This window comes from Carcharodon carcharias, chromosome 13 (genome assembly GCF_017639515.1).
Source record: "Carcharodon carcharias isolate sCarCar2 chromosome 13, sCarCar2.pri, whole genome shotgun sequence".
In the NCBI taxonomy this organism is placed as follows: domain Eukaryota; kingdom Metazoa; phylum Chordata; class Chondrichthyes; order Lamniformes; family Lamnidae; genus Carcharodon; species Carcharodon carcharias.
In genome coordinates, this window is record NC_054479.1 from 101,427,139 (window position 1) to 101,453,818 (window position 26,680).

General features: G+C 43.1%; 1 protein-coding gene across 1 annotated transcript in view; it reads left to right on the top strand.

Moving 5' to 3' along the window:
* The window catches only part of LOC121286119 (mucin-19-like), a 199,089-nt gene that overhangs the window by 144,894 nt on the left and 27,515 nt on the right, over nt 1-26,680 (top strand). Inside the window, exons 69-80 of the mRNA XM_041203108.1 lie at nt 2,341-2,397; nt 2,823-2,879; nt 3,299-3,358; nt 3,449-3,505; nt 5,077-5,133; nt 5,559-5,615; nt 6,041-6,100; nt 6,191-6,247; nt 12,028-12,084; nt 16,665-16,721; nt 16,812-16,868; nt 26,566-26,622. Coding sequence (XP_041059042.1) covers nt 2,341-2,397; nt 2,823-2,879; nt 3,299-3,358; nt 3,449-3,505; nt 5,077-5,133; nt 5,559-5,615; nt 6,041-6,100; nt 6,191-6,247; nt 12,028-12,084; nt 16,665-16,721; nt 16,812-16,868; nt 26,566-26,622 — 690 coding nt within the window. The remainder of the gene's footprint in view (nt 1-2,340; nt 2,398-2,822; nt 2,880-3,298; nt 3,359-3,448; nt 3,506-5,076; nt 5,134-5,558; nt 5,616-6,040; nt 6,101-6,190; nt 6,248-12,027; nt 12,085-16,664; nt 16,722-16,811; nt 16,869-26,565; nt 26,623-26,680) is intronic.

Genomic DNA, 26,680 nt, shown 5'->3' on the forward strand with positions numbered 1-26,680 from the left:
CTCCTCCCTCCCAGAAACATGATAGGGTCCCCCTTGTCCTCACTTATCACCCCACCAGCCTCCGCATTCAAAGGATCATCCTCCGCCATTTCCGCCAACTCCAGCATGATGCCACTACCAAACACATCTTCCCTTCACCCCCCTTATCGGCATTCCGTAGGGATCGCTCCCTCCGGGACACCCTGGTCCACTCCTCCATCACCCCCTACTCCTCAACCCCCTCCTATGGCACAACCCCTTGCCCACGCAAAAGATGCAACACCTGCCCCTTCACTTCCTCTCTCCTCACCGTCCAAGGACCCAAACACTCCTTTCAAGTGAAGCAGCATTTCACTTGCATTTCCCCCAACTTAGTCTACTGCATTCGTTGCTCCCAATGTGGTCTCCTCTACATTGGAGAGACCAAACGTAAACTGGGCGACCGCTTTGCAGAACACCTGCGGTCTGTCCGCAAGAATGACCCAAACCTCCCTGTCGCTTGCCATTTTAACACTCCACCCTGCTCTCTTGCCCACATGTCTGTCCTTGGCTTGCTGCATTGTTCCAGTGAAGCCCAACACAAACTGGAGGAACAACACCTCATCTTCCGACTAGGGACTTTACAGCCTTCCGGACTGAATATTGAATTCAACAACTTTAGGTCGTGAGTCCCCTCCCCCATCCTCACCCCCTTTCTGTTTCCCCCTTCTCTTTTTTTTTCCAATAAATTATAAAGATTTTCCTTTTCCCACCTATTTCCATTATATAAAATAAAAAAAAAACCCACTAGAGCTATACCTTGAGTGCCCTACCATCCATTCTTAATTAGCACATTCGTTTAGATAATATCACCAACTTTATCTTTAACACCTATGTGTTCTATTGTACTATTGTTGTTGACATCTTTTGATATTCTGCTTCTATCACTGCTTGTTTGTCGCTACAACCACACCAACCCCCTCCACCTCTCTGTCTCTCTATCTCTCCGCCCCCCACACACACACCTTAAACCAGCTTATATTTCAGCTCTTTCCTGGACTCGAACTCAAGTTCTGTCGAAGGGTCATGAGGACTCGAAACGTCAACTCTTTTCTTCTCCGCCGATGCTGCCAGACCTGCTGAGTTTTTCCAGGTAATTCTGTTTTTGTTTTGGATTTCCAGCATCCGCAGTTTTTTTGTTTTTATAAATTGTTAACGTTTTGTGTAAGCTTAGATACAATTGCTGTGCCGCATTTTACAAAATGTGAGCACAAACACCTTTTCCCTTTACTTACCTCACTGTTTATTGTTGCGCATTAGTTTTGTGATTACAAGACGCATTGATTAAAGAGGTATGAGACTTGTGATTGTTTCCAGTTAAAGTTGATATCTGGCATTGTGAAGTATTTCTTTTTGTCGAGGACGGAGCAGTTAAGTAAGCTTGTTGAATTGATGGGAGTCAGTCCGCTGTGTCATTGTTGGATGAGTGATTGTGTTGTTGGCAGTAACTTTGAATTAGCAAGCGATACGGATAATGAAGACGGCCCAAAACTTTTTGAGAAGTGGAGGAACTGGGGCCTGACAATTCCATTTGTTTTTTTGAAGCAAATATCCAAATTGAAAATTTGCGATTATTTGCTCTCTTGCATTTGTACTTTGAAGAACTATCAGGTTGCTGTTATTAATTTTAGAAACCAAAATGCACTTATTTGAACGAAAGATGATGGCAGAAGAGATCAGGTTATCTGATGAGTTGAGAAATGCTTGTCTGTCCTGAGGCCAAGAGGATGTGCTTAAAAGCATCTCAATTGATGAACTGGAAAGTGAAAGGATTCTTTTGGGGTGATTTTGGGCAATGATGAGGCTTCCATGTGAAATATGTTTTTGGAAAGACAGAGAACATTATTTTCTGAAAATGGAATACAGCAAAGTTTCCATTAGCAAATAATTGGTGAAGTAGTGATGAGAAGTGCCATGTGCTGAGTGGGATTTTTAAATTGTGCCCTTGAAGTTGTTAGAAATATCAATCAGTTTGAAATCATGCAAATTAATTTTGCCTGTTAAGAAGCACTCAATCTCGTGATGTAATGCAAATGAAGCATTTGCTGACACCATGTCATTGAAGATACCATTGCCTGTAAATTAAGTCCCTCTTATTGGCAACTTTGTCCAGGAATTGCTCTGGAAGTTAACCTCTACCTTATTGGAAGGGAATTGCTGCTAGGCTGTTGTATATAATTATTGTTCTATTCCTTATCTTTGTAGAAGTAATTGTAAGTTGCTCCTTCAACTGAACTAGATGATGCGAATATCTCAACATTATCTCAGAAGGCAATGCAGCCAGCAGTGAATTAATAATCTGCCATTTCCTCTGGCATTTAGGACCAACGCCATTTGGAGGAACAGGAAGACCAAGAACTTCAGAGACCACCATCAGTGGTGAGTATGGCTCTTCTCCTCATCAGCATGTTAAGTTAAATTTCTGTGATTCGGTTATAAGTATTCTGTAATATTTCCTCTGCTACGTTAAATATAATCTTTCCTTGTACACAACTGCTCATTCTTGTCAACAAAAGATTATGAAGCGTTTGTTGACACCCTGTCATTAATGATATTCTTGGCGGAAAAGCAAATGCCTTTTGCAGGCAACTTGCTCCAGCACCTGCTCTGGAGGTTAACCACTAGATTTTGAGAATTGAATTGGTGATAGGAGATTTTGTGAATAATTATTTTTCTGTTTCTTACCTTTGTAGTATCATCTCTAGCTTCCTCCTTCAACTGATGTAACTTTAGTGTACATTTTCTAGGAAAGCAATGTAGCCAGTAGTGAATTAATATGTTGTACCATTTTCTTTGGTACTTAGGCCGAACACCATTTGGTGGAACTGGAAGGCCAAGAACTTCAGAGTCCACCATCAATGGTGATTATTGTTCTTCTTATTAGCGTGTTAAGTTAAATTTCTGCGATTTGTGTATTAGTACGCCGAAATATTTCCTCTGCTACATTTAGTATAATCTTTCCTTGTAAACAATCGCTCATTCTTGTCGACAAAACACAATGATGTGTTTGTTGACACCGTGTCATTCATGATATTCTTGCCTGAAAAGCAAATGCCTATTGCAGGCAACTTGCTCCAGCAACTGCTCTGGAGTTTCACTGCTAGATTGTGAGAATTGAATTAGTCATAAGAGATTTTGGGTGTGATTATTTTTCTGTTTCTTACCTTTCTTGTATCATCTCTAACATACTCCAACTGAAGTAAATTCAGTGTATATTATGTAGGAAAGCGATGCAGCTAGCAGTGAATTAATTTCCTTTACCATTTTCTCTGGTATTTAGGGCCAACAACATTTGGAGGAACAGGGACACCAACAACTTCAGAGACCACCATCAGTGGTGGTGAGAATTGTTCTTTTCCTCATCAACATGTTAAGTTAATGTTGTGCGATTCATGTATTAATATTCTGTAATATTTCCTCTGCTACATAGTGCGAACACTAACGACAGTGACAGGTGTACTTCCTGCTTCAGAGACCAGCACTTCTGGTGAGTAGAGCTAATTTCATTTGATTAGGTTGAATTATTTCAGAGCGATTTATGATTTAGCGCTCTGCAATATGATCTCTGCGACATAGGACCAACTCCATCTACAGGGACAGGCATTATCATGTTTTCAGAAACCAGGATTACTGGGGAGGACATGTTTTCTCATTGCCCTGTGAAGTTTGCCCTGCCAAAAGTAGGCAGTCAAGGGTCTTGCTGTTTTTGCACAATTGAAGTTGATGATATGTTGAGTCCAATCACATGCAAATGTATAAATGAGTGCCAAATGAGGTTCTCCACAGTATTATTGGTAATGTTCTTACTTCATAAATGTGCTTCTTTATGCTTTGTTCTGGCAGTGGTTTCTGATGGTAAAATTGTCAAATGATAATAAATTGTTAACGCTTTGTGTAAGCTTAGGTACAATTGCTGTGCTGCATTTTACAAAATGTGAGCACAAATACCTTGTTCCTTTACTTACCTCACTGCTTATTGATGCATATTTGTTTTGTGATTAAAAGACTTGTTGATTAAAGAGGTATGAGAATTGTGATTGTTGCCAGTTATAGTTGATATCTGGCATTGTCAAGTAATTCTTTTGGTCGAGGACGGCGCAGTTAAGTAAGCTTGTTGAATTGATGGGAGTCAGTCCGCTGTGTCATTGCTGGATGAGTGATTGTGTGATTGGCAGTATCTTTGAATTAGCAAGCGATACGGATAATGAAGACGGCGCAAAACTTTTTGAGAAATGGAGGAACTGGGGCCTGACAATTCCATTTGTTTTTTTGAAGCAAATATCGAAATTGAAAATTTGCGATTATTTGCTTTTTTGCATCTATACTTAGAAGAACTATCAGGTTGCTGTTATTAATTTTAGGAACCTAAATGCACTTATTTGAATGAATGATGAAAGCAGAAGACATCAGGTTATCTGATGAGTCGAGAAATGCTTGTCTGTCCTGAGGCCAAGAGGATGTGCTTAAAAGCATCTCAATTGATGAACTGGAAAATGAAAGGATTCTTTTGGGATGATTTTGGGCAATGATGAGGCTTCCATGTGAAATATGTTTTTGGAAAGACAGAGAACATTATTTTCTGAAAATGGAATACAGCAAGGTTTCCATTAGCAAATAATTGGTGAAGTGGTGATGAGAAGTGCCATGTGCTGAGTGGGATTTTTAAATTGCGCCCTTGAAGTTGTTTGAAATATCAATCAGTTTGAAATCGTGCAAATTAAGTTTTGCCTGTTAAGAAGCGCTCAATCTCGTGAAGAAAAGCAAATGAAGCATTTGCTGACACAATGTCATTGAAGCTATCATTGCATGAAAATTAAGTGCCTTTTATCGGCAACTTTGTCCAGGAATTGCTCTGGAAGTTAACCTCTACCTTATTGGAAGGGAATTGCTGCTCGGCTATGTTGTATATAATTATTGTTCTATTCCTTATCTTTGTAGAAGTAATTGTAAGTTGCTCCTTCAACTGAACTAGATGATGTGGTTTATCTCAACATTATCTCAGAAGCCGATGCAGCCAGTAGTGAATTAATAATCTCTGCCATTTCCTCTGGCATTTAGGGCCAACGCCATTTGGAGGAACAGGAAGACCGAGAATTTCAGAAACCACCATCGGTGGTGAGTGTTGTTCTTCTCCAAATCAGCATGTTAAGTTAAATTTCTGTGATTAGTGTAGAAGTATTCTGTAATATTTCCTCTGCTATGTTAAATATAATCTTTCCTTGTAAACAATCGCTCATTCTTGTCAACAAAAGATTATGAAGCGTTTGTTGACACCGTGTCATTAATGATATTCTTGCTGGAAACGCAATTGCCTTTTGCAGGCAACTTGCTCCAGCACCTGCTCTGGAGGTTAACCGCTAGATTTTGAGAATTGAATTGGTGATAGTAGATTTTGGGAATAATTATTTTTCTGTTTCTTACCTTTGTAGTATCGTCTCTAGCTTGCTCCTTCAACTGATGTAAATTTAGTGTACATTTTCTAGGAAAGCCATGCAGCCAATAGTGAATTAATATATTGTACCATTTTCTCTGGTATTTAGGGCCAACACCATTTGTTGGAACTGGAAGACCAAGAACATCAGAGACCACCATCAGTGGTGAGTATTGTTCTTCTCCTTATCAGCGTGTTAATTTAAATTTCTGCGATTTGTGTATTAGTATGCTGAAATATTTACTCTGCTACATTTAGTATAATCTTTCCTTGTAAACAATCGCTCATTCTTGTTGAGAAAAGATAATGAAGCGATTGTTGACACCATGTCATTCATGATATTCTTGCCTGAAAAGCAAATGCCTTTTGCAGGCAACTTGCTCCAGCAACTGCTCTGGAGTTTAGCTGCTAGATTTTGAGAATTGAATTATTGATAGTAGATTTTGGGTATAATTATTTTTCTGTTTTTTACCTTTCTAGTATCATCTCTAACATACTCCTTCAACTGAAGTAAATTCAGTGTACATTATGTAGGAAATCGATGCAGCCAGCAGTGAATTAATATGCTTTATCATTTTCTCTGGTATTTAGGGCCAACACCATTTGGAGGAACATGGAGACCAACCACTTCAGAGACCACCATCAGTGGTGGTGAGAATTGTTCTTCTCCTCATCAGCATGTGAAATTAATGTTGTGCAATTCGTGTATTAATATTCTGTAATATTTCCTCTGCTACATAGTGCCAACACTAACTACAGTGACAGGTATACTTCCTGCTTCAGAGACCAGCGTTAATGGTGAGTAGAGCTTATTTCACTTCATTAGGTGAAATTATTTCAGAGCAATTTGTGATTTAGCTATCTGCAATATGATCTCTGCTTTCAGGCTCTGTCTTACTCCCTCCCTTTTCCTTTGATACAAATGGGCCCTTGGGGTCATTTGTTATCAGAAATTGCCATTCTTTTTTTTCTCCCTGATGGACTAACTTGTCTGCTAACATAGTGGTGATTTTTACCCCCTTTACGTTTATATTTCTCCCTTGTAGCAACAATGTCCATCTAGCGATTCTATTTTGGCTAACTGTACCATCCTTAATCCTTCCGTCTAACAGTAGCTGTACAAGGGTGTGTTCTGTTAATATTGTAAGTGGGTTTAGTCCCACTATATAGGTAAAATGCTGCACTGCCCAAAAGACAGCTAGCAAGTGTTTTTTGCATACCATATAACGCTGCTCTACTGATGAGAGCATACGTGAGGCGTACGCTACTGGTCGCAATTTTCTGTGTGTCTCCTGCCGAAAGGGTGGTGTCTGTGGTAGCCACCTCCATTGAAAACGGCTCAGTTGGATTTGGGGTTTTCAGAGCAGGCGCGGCAGCTAGTGCTTGCTTTAGAGTGGTCATGGCCTGGTTGTGTTCTGTTTTCCACTCCCAGGCCACATTCTTTTTTAATAATTCCATTAGCGGGGCCGCTTTTGTGGCGAATCCATCAATGTGGTCCCTGCAATATCCCACCAAGCCTAAGAAGGACCTTAAACCTTTTACATCCCACGGAACAGGGAGTCTGCCAACCGTCTCTGCCCATCGTTTGTCAATGTCCCTCTTCCCCGGTGTCAGAATCATTCCCAAGTAAGTAACTTTTTGTTTCATGATCAGCGCTTTTTTAGGGTTAATCTTTAATCCCAAGTCATGGAACAATTGCCGTAATTCACTTAGCAGTTAATAATGTTTCTTTTTGGTTTTAGTTTGTAGGAGTAAGTCGTCTACATACTGCACTAGACATTAGGGCCTCGAGAATCCTTTTGACCCTTCCCTCAGCCATTGATGAAATATGGACGGGGAATTGTGGAATCCCTGTGGCAGGGTGGTCCATGTATATTGCTGTCCTTGGAAAGTAAACGCGAATTTATATTGACACTCTTTCTCCAGTGGAATAGACCAAAAACCGTTACTTATGTCCAAAACCATAAACCACTGCGCATCCTCATTTTGTCGAACTACTGTCTCTGGGCTAGTTGCTACAGTAGGGGCTGTTAACAGGGTGACTTTATTTAATTCTCTGTAATCTATCGTTAGTCGCCAGCTACCGTCTGGTTTCCTCACTGGTCAAATAGGCGGGTTATTAGTAGAAGCTATTGGTCTTAATATCCCTTGCTGCAGCAAACTCTGTATCACCTTTCCTATCTCTTCTTCTGCTTGTTTTGGGAAACTGTACTGGTTTGGGATCTGGACCTTGTATACGAACACTCCTGGTCATTTCCCCACAATCATGTTTATGTCGGGCGAATACTATTGAGTTTTGTGCAATAATTTGTTGTACTTCACGATCGTCACTCATTTCTCCTGGTTCTATCTACATTTCCCGATCGTGCATATCCTATCCTGATATTCCCCCCTGGGATGAGTGTGTGATTTATACTGCCTATGCCCAAAGGCATTTGCCAAATCATACAATTAACGGGGTCAAAGCAGAGTCCCGCTTTGGCCATATAGTTGCTCCCTAATATATGTTCTTGTTCTCTGGGTAATTTGATAAGGACCACTGAATGCTCTATCAATATGTCTCCCACACCGACTTCCAATGGTACACTCACATATCCCACTTGTGAATGCCTTGTGAATCCACTTAGAATAATTTTGTTTTGAATTTTCCAATCTATGTCATTGATCTGAGTGGTGTTAACGGTGGTTCGGGACCCCCCTGTGTCCCAAAGGAATGTAATAGGGTGGCCTCCAACCCTACCATTCACTAGGGGTCTCCCCGTGTCATCCCACCGCGTATCACACACCCATAACGGAGAGGCCTGAGACTGTCATTGCAGTTCGGGGTACAACCCGGCACTCAGTGGTACTTCTGTCATATCACACTGAGGACTTGGTCTATTCGGCTGTTCCATGGGTAGGCTCTGGTTTCCTCCCCGACCTGCATTCTCTCATCTTGGTTTCGGGCAGTCCCTTGCGAAGTGTCCCTCTCGGCCATAGTTATAGCATCTGGACACCTCGCCCTGAGTTCTCCCCGTTCCCGAGAAGTTTCCTTTTCCTCTGCCTCTACCTCTTCCCACTGTCTGATAAGCTGGAGGGTGTTCCCTCTGAGTAGGTCCCCTCCCTTCATTTCTCCAGGTTGTCGCCTGATTCTTAACAGGCATTGCTCTGTCCCTGGATGTCTTTCGTAGTTTTGGTGTTTCCCTTTCCCATACTCTAACCATCTTCTTAATTATCCAGGGCTCCGTATGTGTGTCATCAGTGGGATCAAACTGATCTAATGCCTTGCTCGACTCCTCAGTGCCATGCGACACTAGCGTTCTCAGCCATCGGTTCCTAACCTCCAGCTGTAAGTTATCCCTATCTAGGCCTATGCCATAGACCCCTTGAAACACTGCCCAAATGTGAGCCAAAAATACGGTGGGGTGCTCACCTTTTCTTTGATAGCATTTCATCAGCCCTGCCACTGGGTCCCCTCTGTTATCGCCCATGACAGAAAATACCTAGTTCTTTAAGGCCTCATTTTTGCCTCTACCAAGTTTTTGTTCCTCTGGTAGGGCGGAGTGTATATGTGGGTGTAGGCACGTTAGAATTAATTTTCTTTCCTTGGCATCGTCTAAGCTGTGTACCCCTTTCTGTTGCCTGACCGCTAGGAACAACTCCCTAGGATCATCCCCGGGCACGCACGTCTCAATTTCTTTCGCAACATCCCTCAGTTGTTGTACCCCAAGTGGGGTGGAATATATCATATTTGGGCTGGCTGGCCCCTGGCCACCTGCCCCTACTTGTGCTCTAGTGGTTACAAGGGGGGCCATTGGGGCAGATGGTTTTTCCGGCTCTGGAATATATGCCGGCGGTGGAACCTCTGGTGGAGGTTCCCTGTCACCGCTGCTGTATCTATCCACCCCGTCTGCTAAATCATCCCAATCTACATCCCCTTGACCGTTTTCTTTTCCTCTTCCGGGTGCGAAAGCACACAGTATGCCCCCTCTGTGTAGCTAGCTGATCTTGCAGCCTCACTATCAGTTTCTGGCACTTTGTGCGATCACCGGTACTGTTCCTCTTTTTCTGAGCTGCTCTGTGAATCACATTCATAGCAGTTTTTAAATCACTACATTGTTGTTTCCATCCCTCCACCTCAGCTTTAGCTGCTTGGGCTTCTCCTTCTCACTTACCTCTTTTCATTAGCCAATTTTTCGCACTGTAACTGATATTGGTTCAAATCTGCACTTCTCTGTCTCTTTAAATCAGTTACCTTCTCACTAAGGCGGGCTAGCTCCTCAATGAATTTTTTATTCTCTCCCTCTAGTCTGTCTCTCTCCTTCCTAGCCTGCTGTCGGCATTCTATCCATTTCTCAAATAAACATCCGATCGCTACGGACTTTTGTACCTTTTTAAATTTCTTGACATCTTTGCGCAATTCTCCAAAGGGCTTCCCCAGCGGGTTTTCCCTTATCACCAATGTGACCCGCATACTCCCCATATTGCGGCCACTTCCCTATTACATATTTTTGGAGGAGTCCCTTCCAGGCAAAACAATCCAAGTTCCCAGGGCTTGGATATTCCCCTTGATTCATCATCTTATGTTAATGGCTATGAATTAACCCAAACTCCTGTTCTCTGTGTGCTTTGCCAACTTGGTTTGGCTTGAGGCTCCCGCTGACTCAATGGAGAGATTTATCCTCGAGCCCACCCAGGGACGCCAAATATGTTGCCGGAGATCACCGGTAATGGTTATTAGCTTTGTACACAGAGAAGAGTCAATTCTCTCTTAACTCTAAATTTGCTTTATTCACGTCATTAGATCATCTGTATATAGCTTATATGTCTGGTTAAATATAGACATGCAGTTTACAGCAGGTTATACAGTTTTATACCCAAAACTAGGATCTAAACGCACACCAACTAAGTTTCTCTGACAGTCCCTGAGTGGTCACAGAATATAAAAGCTAATACCCAAAAAGGAGAGCTGATGCTGGCCAGGCGTTCCATTCTCTTCTCTTGTGTCTCTACATTGCTGACGTAGGTTCTTCCGCTTCTGCGATGGTTGGTTTCCGGAGTCTTCGCTGCTCTATGCCCGAAATCCTCCAGTCCTATACTGAATCTTATCTCTTCAAGCTGTGCTGTCTCTCTCCCATTGGTTTAGGCCTGCTTGCCTAGTCTGTGGCATATTCTCATTGGCTCTGTTCCAAGACTTAGGTAGCATTACCTCGTTCCTCCTGTCCTAAATAAGGACTTGTGTCTTATCTCATTCCCTTTGTTCTTCAAGAAACTCAGCTACTTCAAACCATTTCCAGCCAGCTCAGTCCAGTGACTGGACTCAGGTTACTTCAGGTCAAAAGTTACTTTTGCCTGTGTCAGCAGTTCGGCTGCAGCTCCTGGCCAACACGTGTGAAGTTTGCCCTGCCAACCGTAGGCAGTCAAGGGTCTTGATGTTTTTGCAAAATTGAAGTTGATGATATGTTGAGTCCAATCACATGGAAATGTATAAATGAGTGCCATATGAGTAGTTCCACAGTATTATTTGTAATGTTTGTACTTCTTAATTATGCTTCTTCATCCTTTGTACTGACAATGGTCAAATGCTAGTAAATTGTGAATTCTTTGTGTCACCTTTGGTACAATTTCTGTGCCTTATGTTGGAAAATTTGAGCACAAGCATCTTGGTGTTTTACCTGCCTCACGGCTTATTGACACATACTTGTTTGGAGATTAAAAGATCTTCTCACTGAATCGTTATTAGAAAAGTGATTGTAACCAAATATAATAGATATCTGGCGTTATGAATTCTAACTTTCTGTAGAGGACTGTTGTTAAATCAGGTTGTTGGATTTATTGGATATTGCTGATCCTGCTGATAGTTGATTGCATTCATGGCAATATGTTTTAATTTACAAGAGGCACTCATTATGAAGACTGCCCACAACCTATTGAGAAATGGAGAACCCAGGGAATGACAGCCTCCATTTGTGTACTTGAAGCAAATATTGAAAACAAAAATTTGGGATTATGAGAAAGCATCTCATCTGATAAATTGCAAAATGAAAAGGATTCTTTTTTGATAATTTTGGACGGATGATCCTTTCATGTGCACTTTCTATTAAGAAAGACTGACAAAATTATTTCCTCAGATGGAAATAAAGCAAAGTGCTCATTAGCGAATAATTGAAAAGTAGTGATGAAAAGTGCCATGTGCTCAGTGGGATTTTTAAAATGCACCCTTAAAATTGTTAGAAATATCAATCAGTTTGAAATTTTTAAAATTTAGGTTTCGCTGGCAAACAAGCGCTCAATCTTTTGCTCAAAGTTTGCTGACATCATGACATTTAAGATGTCCTTGCCTGAAAAGTAACTGCCATTTGCTGGCAACTAGTTCCAACTAACTGCTTTGGAGGTTAACCACTGGATTTTGGGAACTGAATTACTGATGGGATATTTTGAGTATAATTAATTTTCAGCTTCTTACCTGTGGTAGAAGCAATTCTAACTTGCTTCTTCACCTGAACTAAATGAATACAAATGAACATCTAAACATGATCTTGGAAACCAATGCAGCCAGTAGTGAATTAATATATTGTACCATTTCCTCTGGTATTTAGGGCCAACACCATTTGGAGGAACAGGAAGACCATTAACTTCAGAGACCACCATCAGTGGTGAGTATTGTTCTTCTCCTCACCAGCATGTTAAATTAATTTTCTGCGATTTGTGTATTAATATTCTGTAATATTTCCTCTGCTACATAGCGAAAACGGCAACTACTGTGACAGGTGTACTTCCTGCTCCTGAGTCCGGCATTACTGAATAGAGCTTATTTCATTTCATTAGCTAAAATTAATTTTGATCATTTTGTGATTTAACACTGCAATCTGGGGCAGAATTTTTCCGTTGGCGTGCAGGGGATGGGAACCACACGCTGATGCATAAAATGACGTGCGGTGACGTCGGGTGCATGTCCCAACGTCATCGCGAGCCATCGCGATATATCAGTGGGTGGGCGAGCGACGATGTCTGTTGCATGACTGCCATTAATTAACGGGCCACTTAAAGCCCTTGAGGCCGCAATTGACCTTGATTTTAAGGCACCTGAGCAATATTCGGCTCGTCGCACAGGCGCAGCGGGCAGGCAGGTACTAGAAATTTGGATGAAGCTCATCCACAGGCGGGAGAAGAGGGCTCAGTGGGTTTGCGAATCCAGACATTTAAAAGTTACTGCTCAGAAGTTAGTGAAACTTGCCTGTGTGAGCTGGAAAAGTTGCAAACGCATAGCAGCTGCTTGGACTGGACTCATAACCTTCAGGTAAGCACTTTTCAGTGAGGATTTGTTTTGGGGCCTGTAGGTTTCAGGAGGCCTCCTTGAGCGTGGGAATGGGAGATGATCCCTCCATGGGAGGCACCTCATCTGAGGAGGAAGGGAGGACTAGAAGGCGGAGGAGGTCAGGAGTGCATATTCAGCTTGCAGGGGAGCCACTTTTGGGAGGACAGGCGCAGGCTCAAAGGGCGCAGGGCCAAGAGGTAGTCCAAGGCTCAAGGGGCTGCAGAAGATGCCACTATTCTGCTGCCAGGGGATACAGAAGTTGAACCACCTACCTCAATATGCCTAAGGTGCAGTGCCGAAGGAGGCTCCGTTTGTCAAGGGTGACAGTCAACAGTGATTGGTCCAGAGATCTCAGCTAACTGTATGGGTGGACACCCCATGCCAGCGGCTCTGAAGGTCACAACTGCCCTCAACTTCTATGCTTCCAGGGGTTGGGGGGTGATCTTTGTGGCGTCTCCCAATCAGCTGTCCACACTTGTGTCAAGCAGGTCACAAATGCTCTGTTCAGGTGTGCATTGACCTTCATCCACTTCCACTGGGACCAGACAAACCAGAAAGAGCGAGCCAGAGGCTTTGCAGTGATTGCTGGCTTCCCCCGCATCCAGGGTGCAATAGGCTGCACACGTGGCCATTGAGGCACCAGTAGGTGAGCCTGGTGCCTTCGTCAACAGGAAGGGTTTTCGCTCGATGAATGTGCAGATAGTGTGTGATCACAGGATGCAGATTCTGCAAGTTTGTGCAAGGTACCCAGGCAGCTCCCACGACGCCTACATCCTCAGACAATCCCAGGTACCAGGGCTCTTCAGTGCTCCAGCCCAGCTTAATGGATGGCTGCTGGGTGACAAGGGCTATCCCCTCAGAAGGTGGTTCATGACACCTCTCCACCATCCAAGAACAGAAGATGAGCAGCTGTACAATAGGAGCCACAGCACCACAAGGGCTTTGGTGGAGAGAGCCATTGGTCTTCTCAAAATATGTTTCAGATGCCTGGACCGCTCAATGGGTGCACTCCAGTACCCCCCAGATTGAGTGTCACTGATAGTGGTCGCATGCTGCGCTCTCCACAATCTTGTGCTGCAAAGGGGGGATGCAGTGGATGAAGAAGATATAGACAGAGTGGCTGCGGCTGAACACGATGAGTCCAGCAGTGAGTCTGAGGATAAGAACGCACAGGGAAATGATGAGGGGGCACATGCTTGACCTGGTCATACTCCAGGGAGGCAAGGACACCCGAAACGCTCGAATCCAAGGAACCTTTAGCTAGCATAGCACATGTGGATCTCCAACACAAGGCTGGCCTGTAGCCTCCATCCTGGAGATCTTAGTGCAAAATCTTTCTGGATAGGAGCATTGACGATGGGCCCTGTCAATAAATGTAAATAACACACAAATTACTCATCAAATCTCAGGAACCCATGCATCTGCCCAAGAAAAAAGGCACCGCCAGCCATTTTAGACAACATAAGTTTAATGCTGTAACAAAAGTCTCTTGACATAACAGAAATAAATTGGTGTTGCACTTCACACAGAAGGAATGCATAGGGGGGGTCAACAAAAAACAACCAGTGATGAACCTGGGGTGTGCCTAGGGTGCCTTCATTTTATGTTTGTGGGTGCTATGTCTTTGTGGAGCCCCCTCACTGGCACTGGCATCTAATGTCCTGTTGGCCTTGATGACCTTGGTGGACGTCCTCTGGCCCATCGACCCTGTGTTGGCCGCGCCTGGGATGGTGTGGCCAGTTCCACAGTTGGCTACTTCCCAGTTGTTGCAGTCTCACCAGATGCAACGGTCACTGGCAGAGGGGCGGAGGAGCTGCCGCCCTCATCGGGAGCGCCCTGACAGCTGCCAATAGAGACTTCAGGTAGCTGCTTCGTTGACGTGAGGTCCGTTTGGCCCTCCCTGCTGGATGGATGGGCACCGAGGTGAGATACTTGATGCCCAAACCACTGCCCACATGGGCACTGACCGCCTGAGGTCAGTGTCCCTGTGAGGGATTGCAGATCCAAGAGCAACCCCAGGAGCCCCTGATCCTGTCCCTGGAGCTGTCTTTCTATGAGAGTCGCCACTGTCTCTGTGGAGGAAGCTTGGCGCTCAGCCATGAGGCTCAGTGCATCGGCTACTTGTAGACTCCTTCACCACTGACACTAAGCCAAGAACAGCCTCATGTATCTCCACCAGATGGTCCCGCACACCTGGTCGCATCTCATCAGCTGGCTGCATCGCCGATGACTCCAGGGGCTCATCATCAGCAACGGACTGAACATGTGCCTGGGCCCCTGCAGTCCTCCAACTGTGGGCACCATTGGCAGTCTGTCTCTGCCAGCTCCTCCAGTGACTGTGAAGTGTCCTCAATGCTGTGATCCAGGACACTAGCCAAAGATATGATGCCCACCGAGGTGCCAGAATCTGTTCTGGTGCCTGCCTGGCAGAGATGATGTGATGCTTCTGATGGTGCAACTTCATGCCCCTCAGCTGTCAGAGGGGGCTCCTGCTTCTCCGGGTCCCCGGCCTGCAGCGCTGATGCTGAAAGGAAGAGTAAGGAAATTCGATCAGTTAACGTGCGGACAATGTCAATGTACGTGCCTGTCCCCCAGATCATCAAGCGCTCATCATTCCGCACGCACTGGGCAAGCTATGTTGGTTACATCACTCACTCAGCAATCAGCACTGCCATGGATGTTGGGAGACTACTGGTGATGTGAGTACTGGCCATACATACCTGTCCGTGGAACCCCACCTCTCCAGCTCCAATGAACCTGGGCATGTGGCGCCTCTCCAGATCGAGGGCCTCCTGTTCAAAATGGCAAAGCTGCAAAATCTGGCCTGGCCCACCACCGGTCTTCAGCCGCTTGGCGTTGTTATGAGAATTCTCCTGGAAATGAGAAAATAGCTTTGATAAATGATACTTGTACTGTCAATTTCAAGGCAGCCAGCCCATCCCAAGCACAGTTGCCCATTACAGGGGTGCAGTGCATCCTTCCCCTGCTGCTGGCCTGAACTCTTACAAATATGCCAGGTGTGTCCTTTCCCCTGCTGCCCCCCCACTCCCGGCCACATGCTGTCTTCACCACAATTGGGAGCACGCAGTTGTACCTGCTGTTGCAAGAAGGCACAATGACGTGGAGCACAGAGGGCAGCAGATCCATCTGTGCCACGCCGCCTTGAACGTCCCCTCCCACCATGTCATCACCCTGACTTCGACATGTCCTGGAGTTTGAGCACTGCGCCTGGATGCAGATTCTCCAGGTTGTCCCCATCACAGTGATGTGGGTCTCAGTCCACCACATGCTGCGGGTGCAGAACCCATCTCATCACAACCTTCTCTGGCCGATGAACACATAGGGAATATTTGCTGGGCTGCCCAGCTAAGGACACATGCCGTCATTGACTCATTGCACTCAGGCCACACAGACGTGGGTGGGGAGCCAGAGGGTAAGAAGCTTACATGATGGGTGAAGTGAATGATGCCGACATGCTACTCACCCTTCCCATGCACGTTGAAGCACTTGCGGCACTGGGTCCATGAGTGCCGCACCACGTCGTGGGAGCTCACAACCTCTGCTGCCTCCTGCCATGCACGCTTGGTCACACGGGGTGGCCTCCTTCTCCCATCCTTGGGGACGAGTACCTCCCACCGTGCTGACATCATGACATTTAAGATGTCCTTGCCCAAAAAGTAACTGCCATATGCAGGCAACTAGCTCCAGGGACTGCTCTGGAGGTTAACCACTAGATTTTGGGAATTGAATTACTGATAGGATATTTTGGGTACAATTAATTTTCAGTTCCTTACCTTTGTAGAAGCATTTCTAACTTGCTTCAACTGAACTAAATGAATACAAATGAATATCTAAACATGATCTAGGAAAGCGATGCAGCCAGTAGTAATATTCTGCCCAATTTTCTCTGGCATTTAGGGCCAGCGCCATTTGGAGTAACAGGAAGACCAACAACTTCAGAGATCACCATCAGTGGTGAGTATTGTGCTTCTCCTCATCAGCGTGTTAAGTTAATTTTCTGCGATTCGTGTATTAATATTCTGTAACATTTCCTCTGCTACATAGTGCCAACACCGACTACTGTGACAGGTGTACCTCCTGCTTCTGAGACCAGCATTACTGGTGAGTAGAGCTTACTTCTTTTCATTACCTGAATTTAATTTAGAGCAAATTATTATTTAACACTCTGCAATATGATTTCTGCTACATAGGACCAACTCCAACTACAGAGACAGGCGTTCCCATGGTTTCTGACACAAGGGCTCAGGATTTCCCTGCCCACCGGGTGTTTTCGGTGGTATGAGTGAACAATATTGTGTGATCAGTTTCACGACGGTGTGAAACTAGTTTGCGATTGTCCACTCTGCCCGCTGATGTTGGGCCGCGTTCCCTGCCATCGGGCATGAGGAACCTCACTTAATTCATCAGGATATCATTATTAAGCCTGCCCGCCGGAAACGGCCCTCCCCTGCTGTGTTGTCCATCCACGTCGGCCAGAAAGCACTCCGACGTGTTTCACAACAACACATAAGCAACGGGCTGCACTTCACTCCAGACTTCAAAGTTTGTTTGCCCCACTTGCTTCGGTCAGCACTCGCAGTCAGCAGCGCCAGGCTTCACAGACGGCACCACATCACTTTTAAGGTGGCTCATGGCAGGTCTCTCCCTACCAAATCAGCCATATATGGATGATTTTTAAATGGCTGCAGGGGGAGAACTGGCTTCAGGGAAGAGGCTGCAGAATGAGGGCTCGACTGGGGAAGGAAGGTATCCCAGGTTGTTTGTGTGGGGAACAAATGTTGATGTGTGCAAGTGGCTCAAGATGGTATGCCTGAAGGCAGTCTCCAGAGGAGCTGAGGCCAGATGGACATGGGTGGGCATGTTTGATGTCCCTTGATCTGGCGTGGACAGAGATTCCAGTGAATGTGTGATGTGCTTGAGTGTGTGTTTAGAGTGCTTAGATGGTTGGCATATCCTGGCTGCACGGATGAGATCATTCATCCTACATCTGCATTGGATGGCCAACCTCTTTTGTGCAGCATTGGCACTGATCAACCCTACCATCACCTACCAAGCCGTAGTGCTAATCTTGCTGCCCCTCCTGCGACCAGAGAGGAAATCACAGTGGGCCTCATGACATCTAAAGGGCGATCGAGGTCTGCAGCCTTCTTGCCTTTTGGGGCGATGTTTTCTTTGCTGCAGTCCTGGACTGGAAGCATTGAGCGTGGCTGTACTTTAAATGTGGTGCCTGGCTTGATGAAGCGTTGAGGTGATGCATGGCAGCCGAGTTGGGGCCCTCCCTCAACGGAAATGACATGTTTCCCAGGAATGCATAAATAATGTGGTGGGTTTGGGATGATACAGCATGAAAACTCGTCAACATGGCCAGCAGGTAAAACATTGTTTTAGTGACCAGTTACCGCACATAGAGCAAATCTGTGACGATTCCCCCCTAGGATTACTGGTGAGTACATGTTTTCTCTTTATCATGTGAAGTTTGTTCTGTCAACCATAGGCAACCAATGGTCTTGATGTTGGTGCAAAATTGAACATCCAAGGATATTTGCCATTTAACAGGGATATGTTAACATGAAAAGGAAAAGGAAGTCAGGTAGCTCTTAATCAGGGACAAAATCAGTACATTGGTAAGAGACGATTTTAGATCTAAGGATCCTGGTGTAGAATCAGTTTGGGTAGAACTAAGAAACAGCAAGGGGCAGCAGACACTTGTGGGAGTTGTTTATAGGCCACCAAATTGTCGTGGTAATGTTGGGCACAGTATAAATCAGGAACTTAGAACATAAGAACATAAGAATTAGGAACAGGAGTAGACCATTCATCCCCTCGAGCCTGCTCCGCCATTCAATAAGGTCATGACTGATTTGCTTATGTTTCAATTTCCACATTGCCATCTAACCCCGATAACCTTTGACTCCCTTGCCTAATAAGAATCTACCTACCTCTGCCTTAAAAATATTGCATGACCATGCTAGAGATGCTTGTAATGTGGGGAATACAATAATAATGGATGACTTCAATTTACACATAGACTAGTTTATCCAAATCAGCACTGGGAGAATGAATTGCTGGAGTGTGTAGGAGATGGGTTTCTCAAGCAATATGTTGCGGAACCAACTAGGGATTGGGCTTTATTTGATTTAGTGTTGTGTAATGAGAAAAGGCTAATGAATAACCTTGCAGTAAAGGTGCATTTGGGAAATAGTGACCATATTATGATAAAATTTTGCAACAAGTTTGAATGCAATGCAGTTCATTCTGAACCTAGGATCTTAAATCTGAAAAAAGGAAGTTATGAAGGTATGAGGGGCACGTTGTGTATGGTGGATTGGGAAAATATACTAAATGATTTGACAATAAACAGGCAATGGCTATATTAAAAGAAATACTACATGGTCTACAACAGATATAAATTCCTCTAAAGCACAAGCACCCAAAGGAAAAGGTAAATCAACCATAGTTAACAAAAGAAGTTGAAGATTGAATTAAATCAAAGGAAGTGATTTATAAGCCTGAGGATTGGGAGCCATTTAGAACCCAGCAAAGGAGGACAAGAAACTGATAAAGAAAGGGAAAAGAGAATATGAATGTAAACTAGCAAGGAACATAAAGGCGGACAGTAAAAGCTTCTTTAGGAGCATGAAAATGAAAAGTTTAGCTAGGACAAGTGTGGGCCAATTACAGGTGGGGATAGGAGAATTTATAGTGGAGAACAGGGAAATTGCAGAGAAACTAAACTGTACTTTGCATCTGTCTTCATGGAAAATAATACTGAAAATCTTCCAGGAATACTAGGTGACCAGGTGACTTGTGGAACTGAGGAACTAAAAGAAATTATTAGTAGTAAAGAGGTAGTATTTGAAAAGTTAACTCGATTGAAAGTTGACAAATCCCCTGGACCAGATGAACTTCATCCCAGAGTGTTGAAAGAGATGGGTAGAGAGATAAAGGATGCATTAGTGGTTATCTTTCAAAATTCTATAGATTCTGGAAAGATTCCTGCAACTGGAAAGTAGCAAACGTAACTCCACTATTTAAGAAGCGAGGAAAAGGGAGAATGGAGAACCACAGACCTGTTAGTCTGGTGTCAGTAATAAGGAAAATATTAGAATCTATTATTAAGGATGTGATCACTGGACATTTAGAAAAGAATGGTCAAAACTAAAGTCTCTGTGTCTGAATGCATGCAACATTCGAAACAAAACCGATGAATTGATAGCGCAAATACAAATAAATAAGTATTATTTGATAGCCATTACAGAGACATAGCTGCAGGATGACATAGATCAGGACCTGAATATTGAAGGGTATGTGACTTTTATGAAAGACAGGAAGGTAGGAAAAGGTGGAGGCATGGGTCTACTAATTAATGATGGTATTAGCACATTCGAGAGGGATGACCTAAGTTCGGGAAACAAGAATGTAAAAGCAGTGTGAGTTGAGATGAGAAATGATAAAGGCAAGAACTCACTTGTGGGTGTGGTGTACAGGGTCCCTAATTGTAACTACATGATAGGACAGAGTATAAAGGATGAGATAATGGGAGATTGTCAGAAATGTACAGCCTTTCAGAGAGCAGGCTATGCTAGATCTGGTATTGTGCAACAAGATAGGATTAATTGATAACCTCATAGTGAAGGCACCCCTGGATAGCAGCAATCATAATATGATTGAGTTTTATAATCAGTTTGAGGGAGAGAAGAGTGGGCTCAAGATTAGTATTTTAAACTTAAATAAGGGCAATTATGTGGGAAAGAAAGCAGAGCTAGCTAAAGTGAACTGGCAAATGAGGTTAAGGGGTAGGTCAATAGAGATGCAGTGCAGACAATTAAAGAGATATTTCGGAGTGCACAGAAAAAGTACATTCCAATGAGAAAGGAAAATTCAAAGGGAGCCCCCACCATCCATGGCTAACTAAAACAGTTAAAGACTGTAATAAACTTAAAGAAAAAGCATATAAGATGGGTGGCAGGTCAGAACATTGGTCAGAATATAAAGAACAGCAAAGATTGACAAAAAGATGAATAAGGAGGGAAAAATAGAACATGAGAGAAATCCAGCTAGAAATATAAAGATGAATAGTAAGAGTTTCTATAGCTACTTAAATAAGAAACGGATTAACAAAGTGAGTGCTGGTCCTATAGAAAATGATTCTGGGAAATTAATAATGGAAAATAAAGAGATGGCAGATGAATTGTACAGGTATGTTGTATTGGTCTTTGCTATAGAGGATACAAGTAACATCCCAAAAATAGCTGTAAATCAGGAATTGGAGGGGAGGGAGGAACTCAGGAAAATTACAATCAGCAAGAAAGTGGTACGTAGCAAATTGTTGGAGATGTGGGCTGACAAGTCCCCTCGGTCCTGATGGACTTCATCCTAAAAGAAGTAGCTAGTGGGATAGTTGATGCATTGATTTTACCTTTCTAAAATTCCCTGGATTCAGGGAAGGTTCCATTAAATTGGAAAATAATGAATGTAATTCCTTTATTTAAAATGGAGGGAGACAGAAAGCAGGAAATTACAGGCCAGTTAGCTTAACATCTGTCATACGGAAAATGTTGGAAGTTATTATTAAAAATGTTATGTCAGAGCACTTAGAAAAATTCAAGGCAATCACAGAGAGTCAATAAGGTTTTGTGGAAAGGAACTCATGTTTAACCATTCTATTAAAGTTCTTTGAAGGAATCACATGTGATATGGATAAAGGGGAACTGTGGGTGTACTGTACTTAGGCATTTGATAAGATTCCACATCAAAGGTTGTTGCAGAAAATAAATGCTCATGGTGTATGGAGAAACATATCGGTATGGATAGAAGATTGACTAGTAGACAGGAAATAGAAGGTAGCCATAAATGGGTATTTTACTGGTTGGCGGGATGTAACGATTAATGTGCCACAGGGATCAGTGCTGGGGCCTCAACTGTTTACAATTTATGCAAATAACTTGGATGAAGAGACAGAAGGTATGGTTGCTAAATTTGCTGATGATGCAAAGATAGGTAGGAAAGTAAGTTTTGAAGTAAGGAAGTTACAAAGGGACATAGATAGGTTAAAGTGGGCAATGATCTGGCAAAAGGCGTATAGTGCGGGCAATTTGAAATTGTCTATTTTGACAGGAAGAATGAAAAGAAGCATATGATCTAAATGGTGAGAGATTGCAGAGCCCTGAGATTCAGAGGGATCTGGGTGTCCTGGTGCATGAATCATAAAAAGGCTCGGGTGCAGATACAGCAAGTAATTAGGAATGCTAATAGAATGTTATCATTGATTGCGAGGGGAATTGAATATAAAAGTAGGGAGGTTGTACAGGATACTGGTGAGACCACATCTGAAGTACAATATTGGTCTCCTTAGTTGAGGAGGGGTGTAAATGCTTTGGAAGTAGTTCAGAGTTTACTAACTGATACCAGTAATAGGCAGCTTGTCTTATGAGGATAGATTGGACAGGCTAGGCTTCTATCTGCTGGAGTTTAGCAGACTAAGAGGCAACTTGATTGAAACATATAAGGTCCTAAGGGATCTTGACAAGGTGGATGTGGAGAGGATGTTTCCTCTTGTGGGAAAATCAAGAACTAGGATCACTGTTTAAAAATAAGGGGTTGCCCATTTAAGAAATTGCCTTCCTCGAAAGCAGTGGAAACATAGTCTTTGAAAGTTTTCAATGCAGAGGTAGGTAGATTCTTGATAACCAAGTGAAAGGTTATTGGAGGTAGGCAGGAGGTTACAGTCAGAATGGCAGAGCAAACTTGAAGGGCCGAGTAGCCTACTTCTGCTCCTACCCATATGTTAAAATTAGGCATAGTAAATCATGGAATTGAGGGAAAGGGAAAATTACAATCAGCAAGAAAGTGGTACTTAGCAAATTGTTGGAGATGTGGGCTGACAAGTCCCCCTCGGTCCTGATGGACTTCATCCTAAAAGAAGTAGCTAGTGGGATAGTTGATGCATTGATTTTACCTTTCTAAAATTCCCTGGATTCAGGGCAGGTTCCATTAAATTGGAAAATAATGAATGTAATTCCTTTATTTAAAATGGAGGGAGACAGAAAGCAGGAAATTACAGGCCAGTTAGCTTAACATCTGTCATACGGAAAATGTTGGAAGTTATTATTAAAAATGTTATGTCAGAGCACTTAGAAAAATTCAAGGCAATCACAGAGAGTCAATAAGGTTTTGTGGAAAGGAACTCATGTTTAACCATTCTATTAAAGTTCTTTGAAGGAATCACATGTGATATGGATAAAGGGGAACTGTGGGTGTACTGTACTTAGGCATTTGATAAGATTCCACATCAAAGGTTGTTGCAGAAAATAAATGCTCATGGTGTATGGAGAAACATATCGGTATGGATAGAAGATTGACTAGTAGACAGGAAATAGAAGGTAGCCATAAATGGGTATTTTACTGGTTGGCGGGATGTAACGATTAATGTGCCACAGGGATCAGTGCTGGGGCCTCAACTGTTTACAATTTATGCAAATAACTTGGATGAAGAGACAGAAGGTATGGTTGCTAAATTTGCTGATGATGCAAAGATAGGTAGGAAAGTAAGTTTTGAAGTAAGGAAGTTACAAAGGGACATAGATAGGTTAAAGTGGGCAATGATCTGGCAAAAGGCGTATAGTGCGGGCAAATTTGAAATTGTCTATTTTGACAGGAAGAATGAAAAGAAGCATATGATCTAAATGGTGAGAGATTGCAGAGCCCTGAGATTCAGAGGGATCTGGGTGTCCTGGTGCATGAATCATAAAAAGGCTCGGGTGCAGATACAGCAAGTAATTAGGAATGCTAATAGAATGTTATCATTGATTGCGAGGGGAATTGAATATAAAAGTAGGGAGGTTGTACAGGATACTGGTGAGACCACATCTGAAGTACAATATTGGTCTCCTTAGTTGAGGAGGGGTGTAAATGCTTTGGAAGTAGTTCAGAGGTTTACTAAACTGATACCAGTAATAGGCAGCTTGTCTTATGAGGATAGATTGGACAGGCTAGGCTTCTATCTGCTGGAGTTTAGCAGACTAAGAGGCAACTTGATTGAAACATATAAGGTCCTAAGGGATCTTGACAAGGTGGATGTGGAGAGGATGTTTCCTCTTGTGGGAAAATCAAGAACTAGGATCACTGTTTAAAAATAAGGGGTTGCCCATTTAAGAAATTGCCTTCCTCGAAAGCAGTGGAAACATAGTCTTTGAAAGTTTTCAATGCAGAGGTAGGTAGATTCTTGATAACCAAGTGAAAGGTTATTGGAGGTAGGCAGGAGGTTACAGTCAGAATGGCAGAGCAAACTTGAAGGGCCGAGTAGCCTACTTCTGCTCCTAACCCATATGTTAAAATTAGGCATAGTCACCATGGACTTATGAAAGGGAAATCATGTTTGACAAACTTGTTGGGGTTTTTTAAGGATGTTATTTGTCTCATGGATAAAGGAGAACAAGTGGATATGGTGTATTTGGATCTTCAGAAAGCTCTTTGATAAGGCCCCACACAGGAGGTTAGTGAATAAAATTCGAGCGCATGGGATTGGGGAAACATACAAGTATGGATTGAGAATTGGTTAGCAGTCAGAAAGCAGAGTTGGAATAAACAGATCATTCTCAGAATGGCAGGCTTTTACTGGTGGGGTACCACAAGGATCAGTGCTAGGGCCACAGCTGTTCACAATCTACATAATTGATTTGGATTGAGTGGACCAATTGTCATATTTCCAGATTTGCTGATAACACCAAACTGGGTGGGAATGTAAATTGTGGGGAGGTGTTATGTTCCCAGTTGATGTTACTACTGGACAGGTCAGATCCATGGGTGGAGCCTGGCTTGTTGATCCTCACCATTTTTTGTTTAGAAACGTGAAGGGTGGCTACTGAACAGGTTACAGGAATCAGCTGATGAACTTTTAACAAAAAAATAAAACAATTATCAAACAAGAAAGGGATTAACTATATTTCACTGCTCCTTTACCCACAACTATACCTTTACAGATATATACAAATTCATAAGGATAACCCAAGTTACAAAAGCTATCTTATACTCTAATATTCACAGTGAGTACACAGTTCATGTAAACCAATAGGCGACCTGTGGTCAGACACACCACACTCTGAAGACAAGTGACAGACGCCACCCAAACTGATGCTATGGATCTCTCATCATTCACCCCACCCAGACGCTTGTCATACAGTTAGCCAACTGGTCTCACTGAACTCTGTCTTTCATGCGAGGGTTTCCAATCTTCAATCTCGAAGAAATTGCTTTGGAATCTTCTCCCAAAGTACTTTCTCTTGAATAGCTTCCACAAGGGTTTCGATCTCTCCTTCCAATGTTCGTCTCCCCTGGATCACACGTGATTCAAGCTTCACCTTCCACGCACTCTCTCTCAGATACTCAGCCATGCCAACAGAACATCACTGCTTCACATGCCCATAGTAAGGAGTCCACAACTTTTGGCTGTCTCCTCGGATCTTCTGACTTCTCGCAAGCACACTTCACCTTGATTCTGCTCCCTGCAATTTTCTGTCTTTAATTCAGAGCCTTTCCCTCTCTTCTTTGCTTTCACTTCCACTGAACAGGATCTGTTCCAGATTCTCTGTCCCTGTTCCTTGGCTTAGCTGATCTCGTGGGACGTTTTCATGTCCCCATTCCCTGGTTTTGGAACTTTCTGCTTTTCTTTTGGGCCCTGCTCACTGCAGCTCCCTCCTGCCTACTCTGGCAGCTTCTGTGGAATAGTCCTACCAACTGAACTCAAACTGCTTTTCTGTTTCTCTCTATCTGTGTGGGCCCCCCATTGCTAGGCAACAGCACAGTGTACCCTACTTTGTTTTCACCCCCCTAAACCACTTCAAGGGTCATAAAACCTCAATAAACTGCAGGTACATAAGCAAACCCACAGACTTTCAAGCAACATTCTCCCAGACAAAATCTCTAAATGAAACTAGACCTAGGTTTCACCCTTTAATCCACAAACAAAAATATAAATTAAACTTAAACTTAAAGCTAAAATTTAAACTTAAAGCTTTACTTTATTCCTTACAGATAAATACACATATAACTTAATTAAACTATCTCTAGTTCCTAATAGGAGGATACAAGGAGGCTTCAAGAGGATTTGGACAAGTTACGTGAATGGGCTAGATGGAATATAATGTGAATAAGTCTGAAGCGATTTCATGCAGGCGGGCCTCAGGGAGATTGAAGTGATTTTTAAAAAAATTAATAAAAACAGTAAAAATATTTTAAAAAAAAGTCCCCTTGTGTGACTCTGTCATTTAAGCTGGGACATGTCTTTAATTCAAAAATAAAGTTTTTAGTTATGTTTATTTGCTTTAGGAAATCTCATCCCGCTTGTATAAAGGCCGCTTGGCCTTTTCACCTGCCCACCAACCGTAAGGTTGGATAGGAAGTATTAATTTGATTTTAATCAGCTTGTTAATGGCCTTAATGGGCCTTTCAATTATTGGCGGGCATGCAGCGAGTGTGCGATAAGGTCGGGATGCATGCCTGACGTCATTGTGCATCATACTATGATTGGGCGTGTCGGGCATGCGCCTGCATACCGAACATAAAATTCTGCGCTATCTCTTGTAGGCAACTTAGTCCATGAACTACTATTACGTTTTCAGCAGGGAATTACTGATGCAATATTTTGGGTATAATTATTATTCTTTTCCTTACCATTGTAGAAGTATTTCTAACTTGTTGCTTCAACTGAACTGGATGATGTGAATATCTCAACATTATCTCAGAAGCCGATGCAGCCAGTAGTGAATTAATATTCTGTACCATTTCCTCTGGCATTTAGGGCCAACACCATTTGGAGGAACAGGAAGACCAACAACTTCAGAGACCACCATCAGTGGTGAGTATTTTTCTTCCCATCCATCAGCATGTTAAATTAATTTTCTGCAACTCGTGTG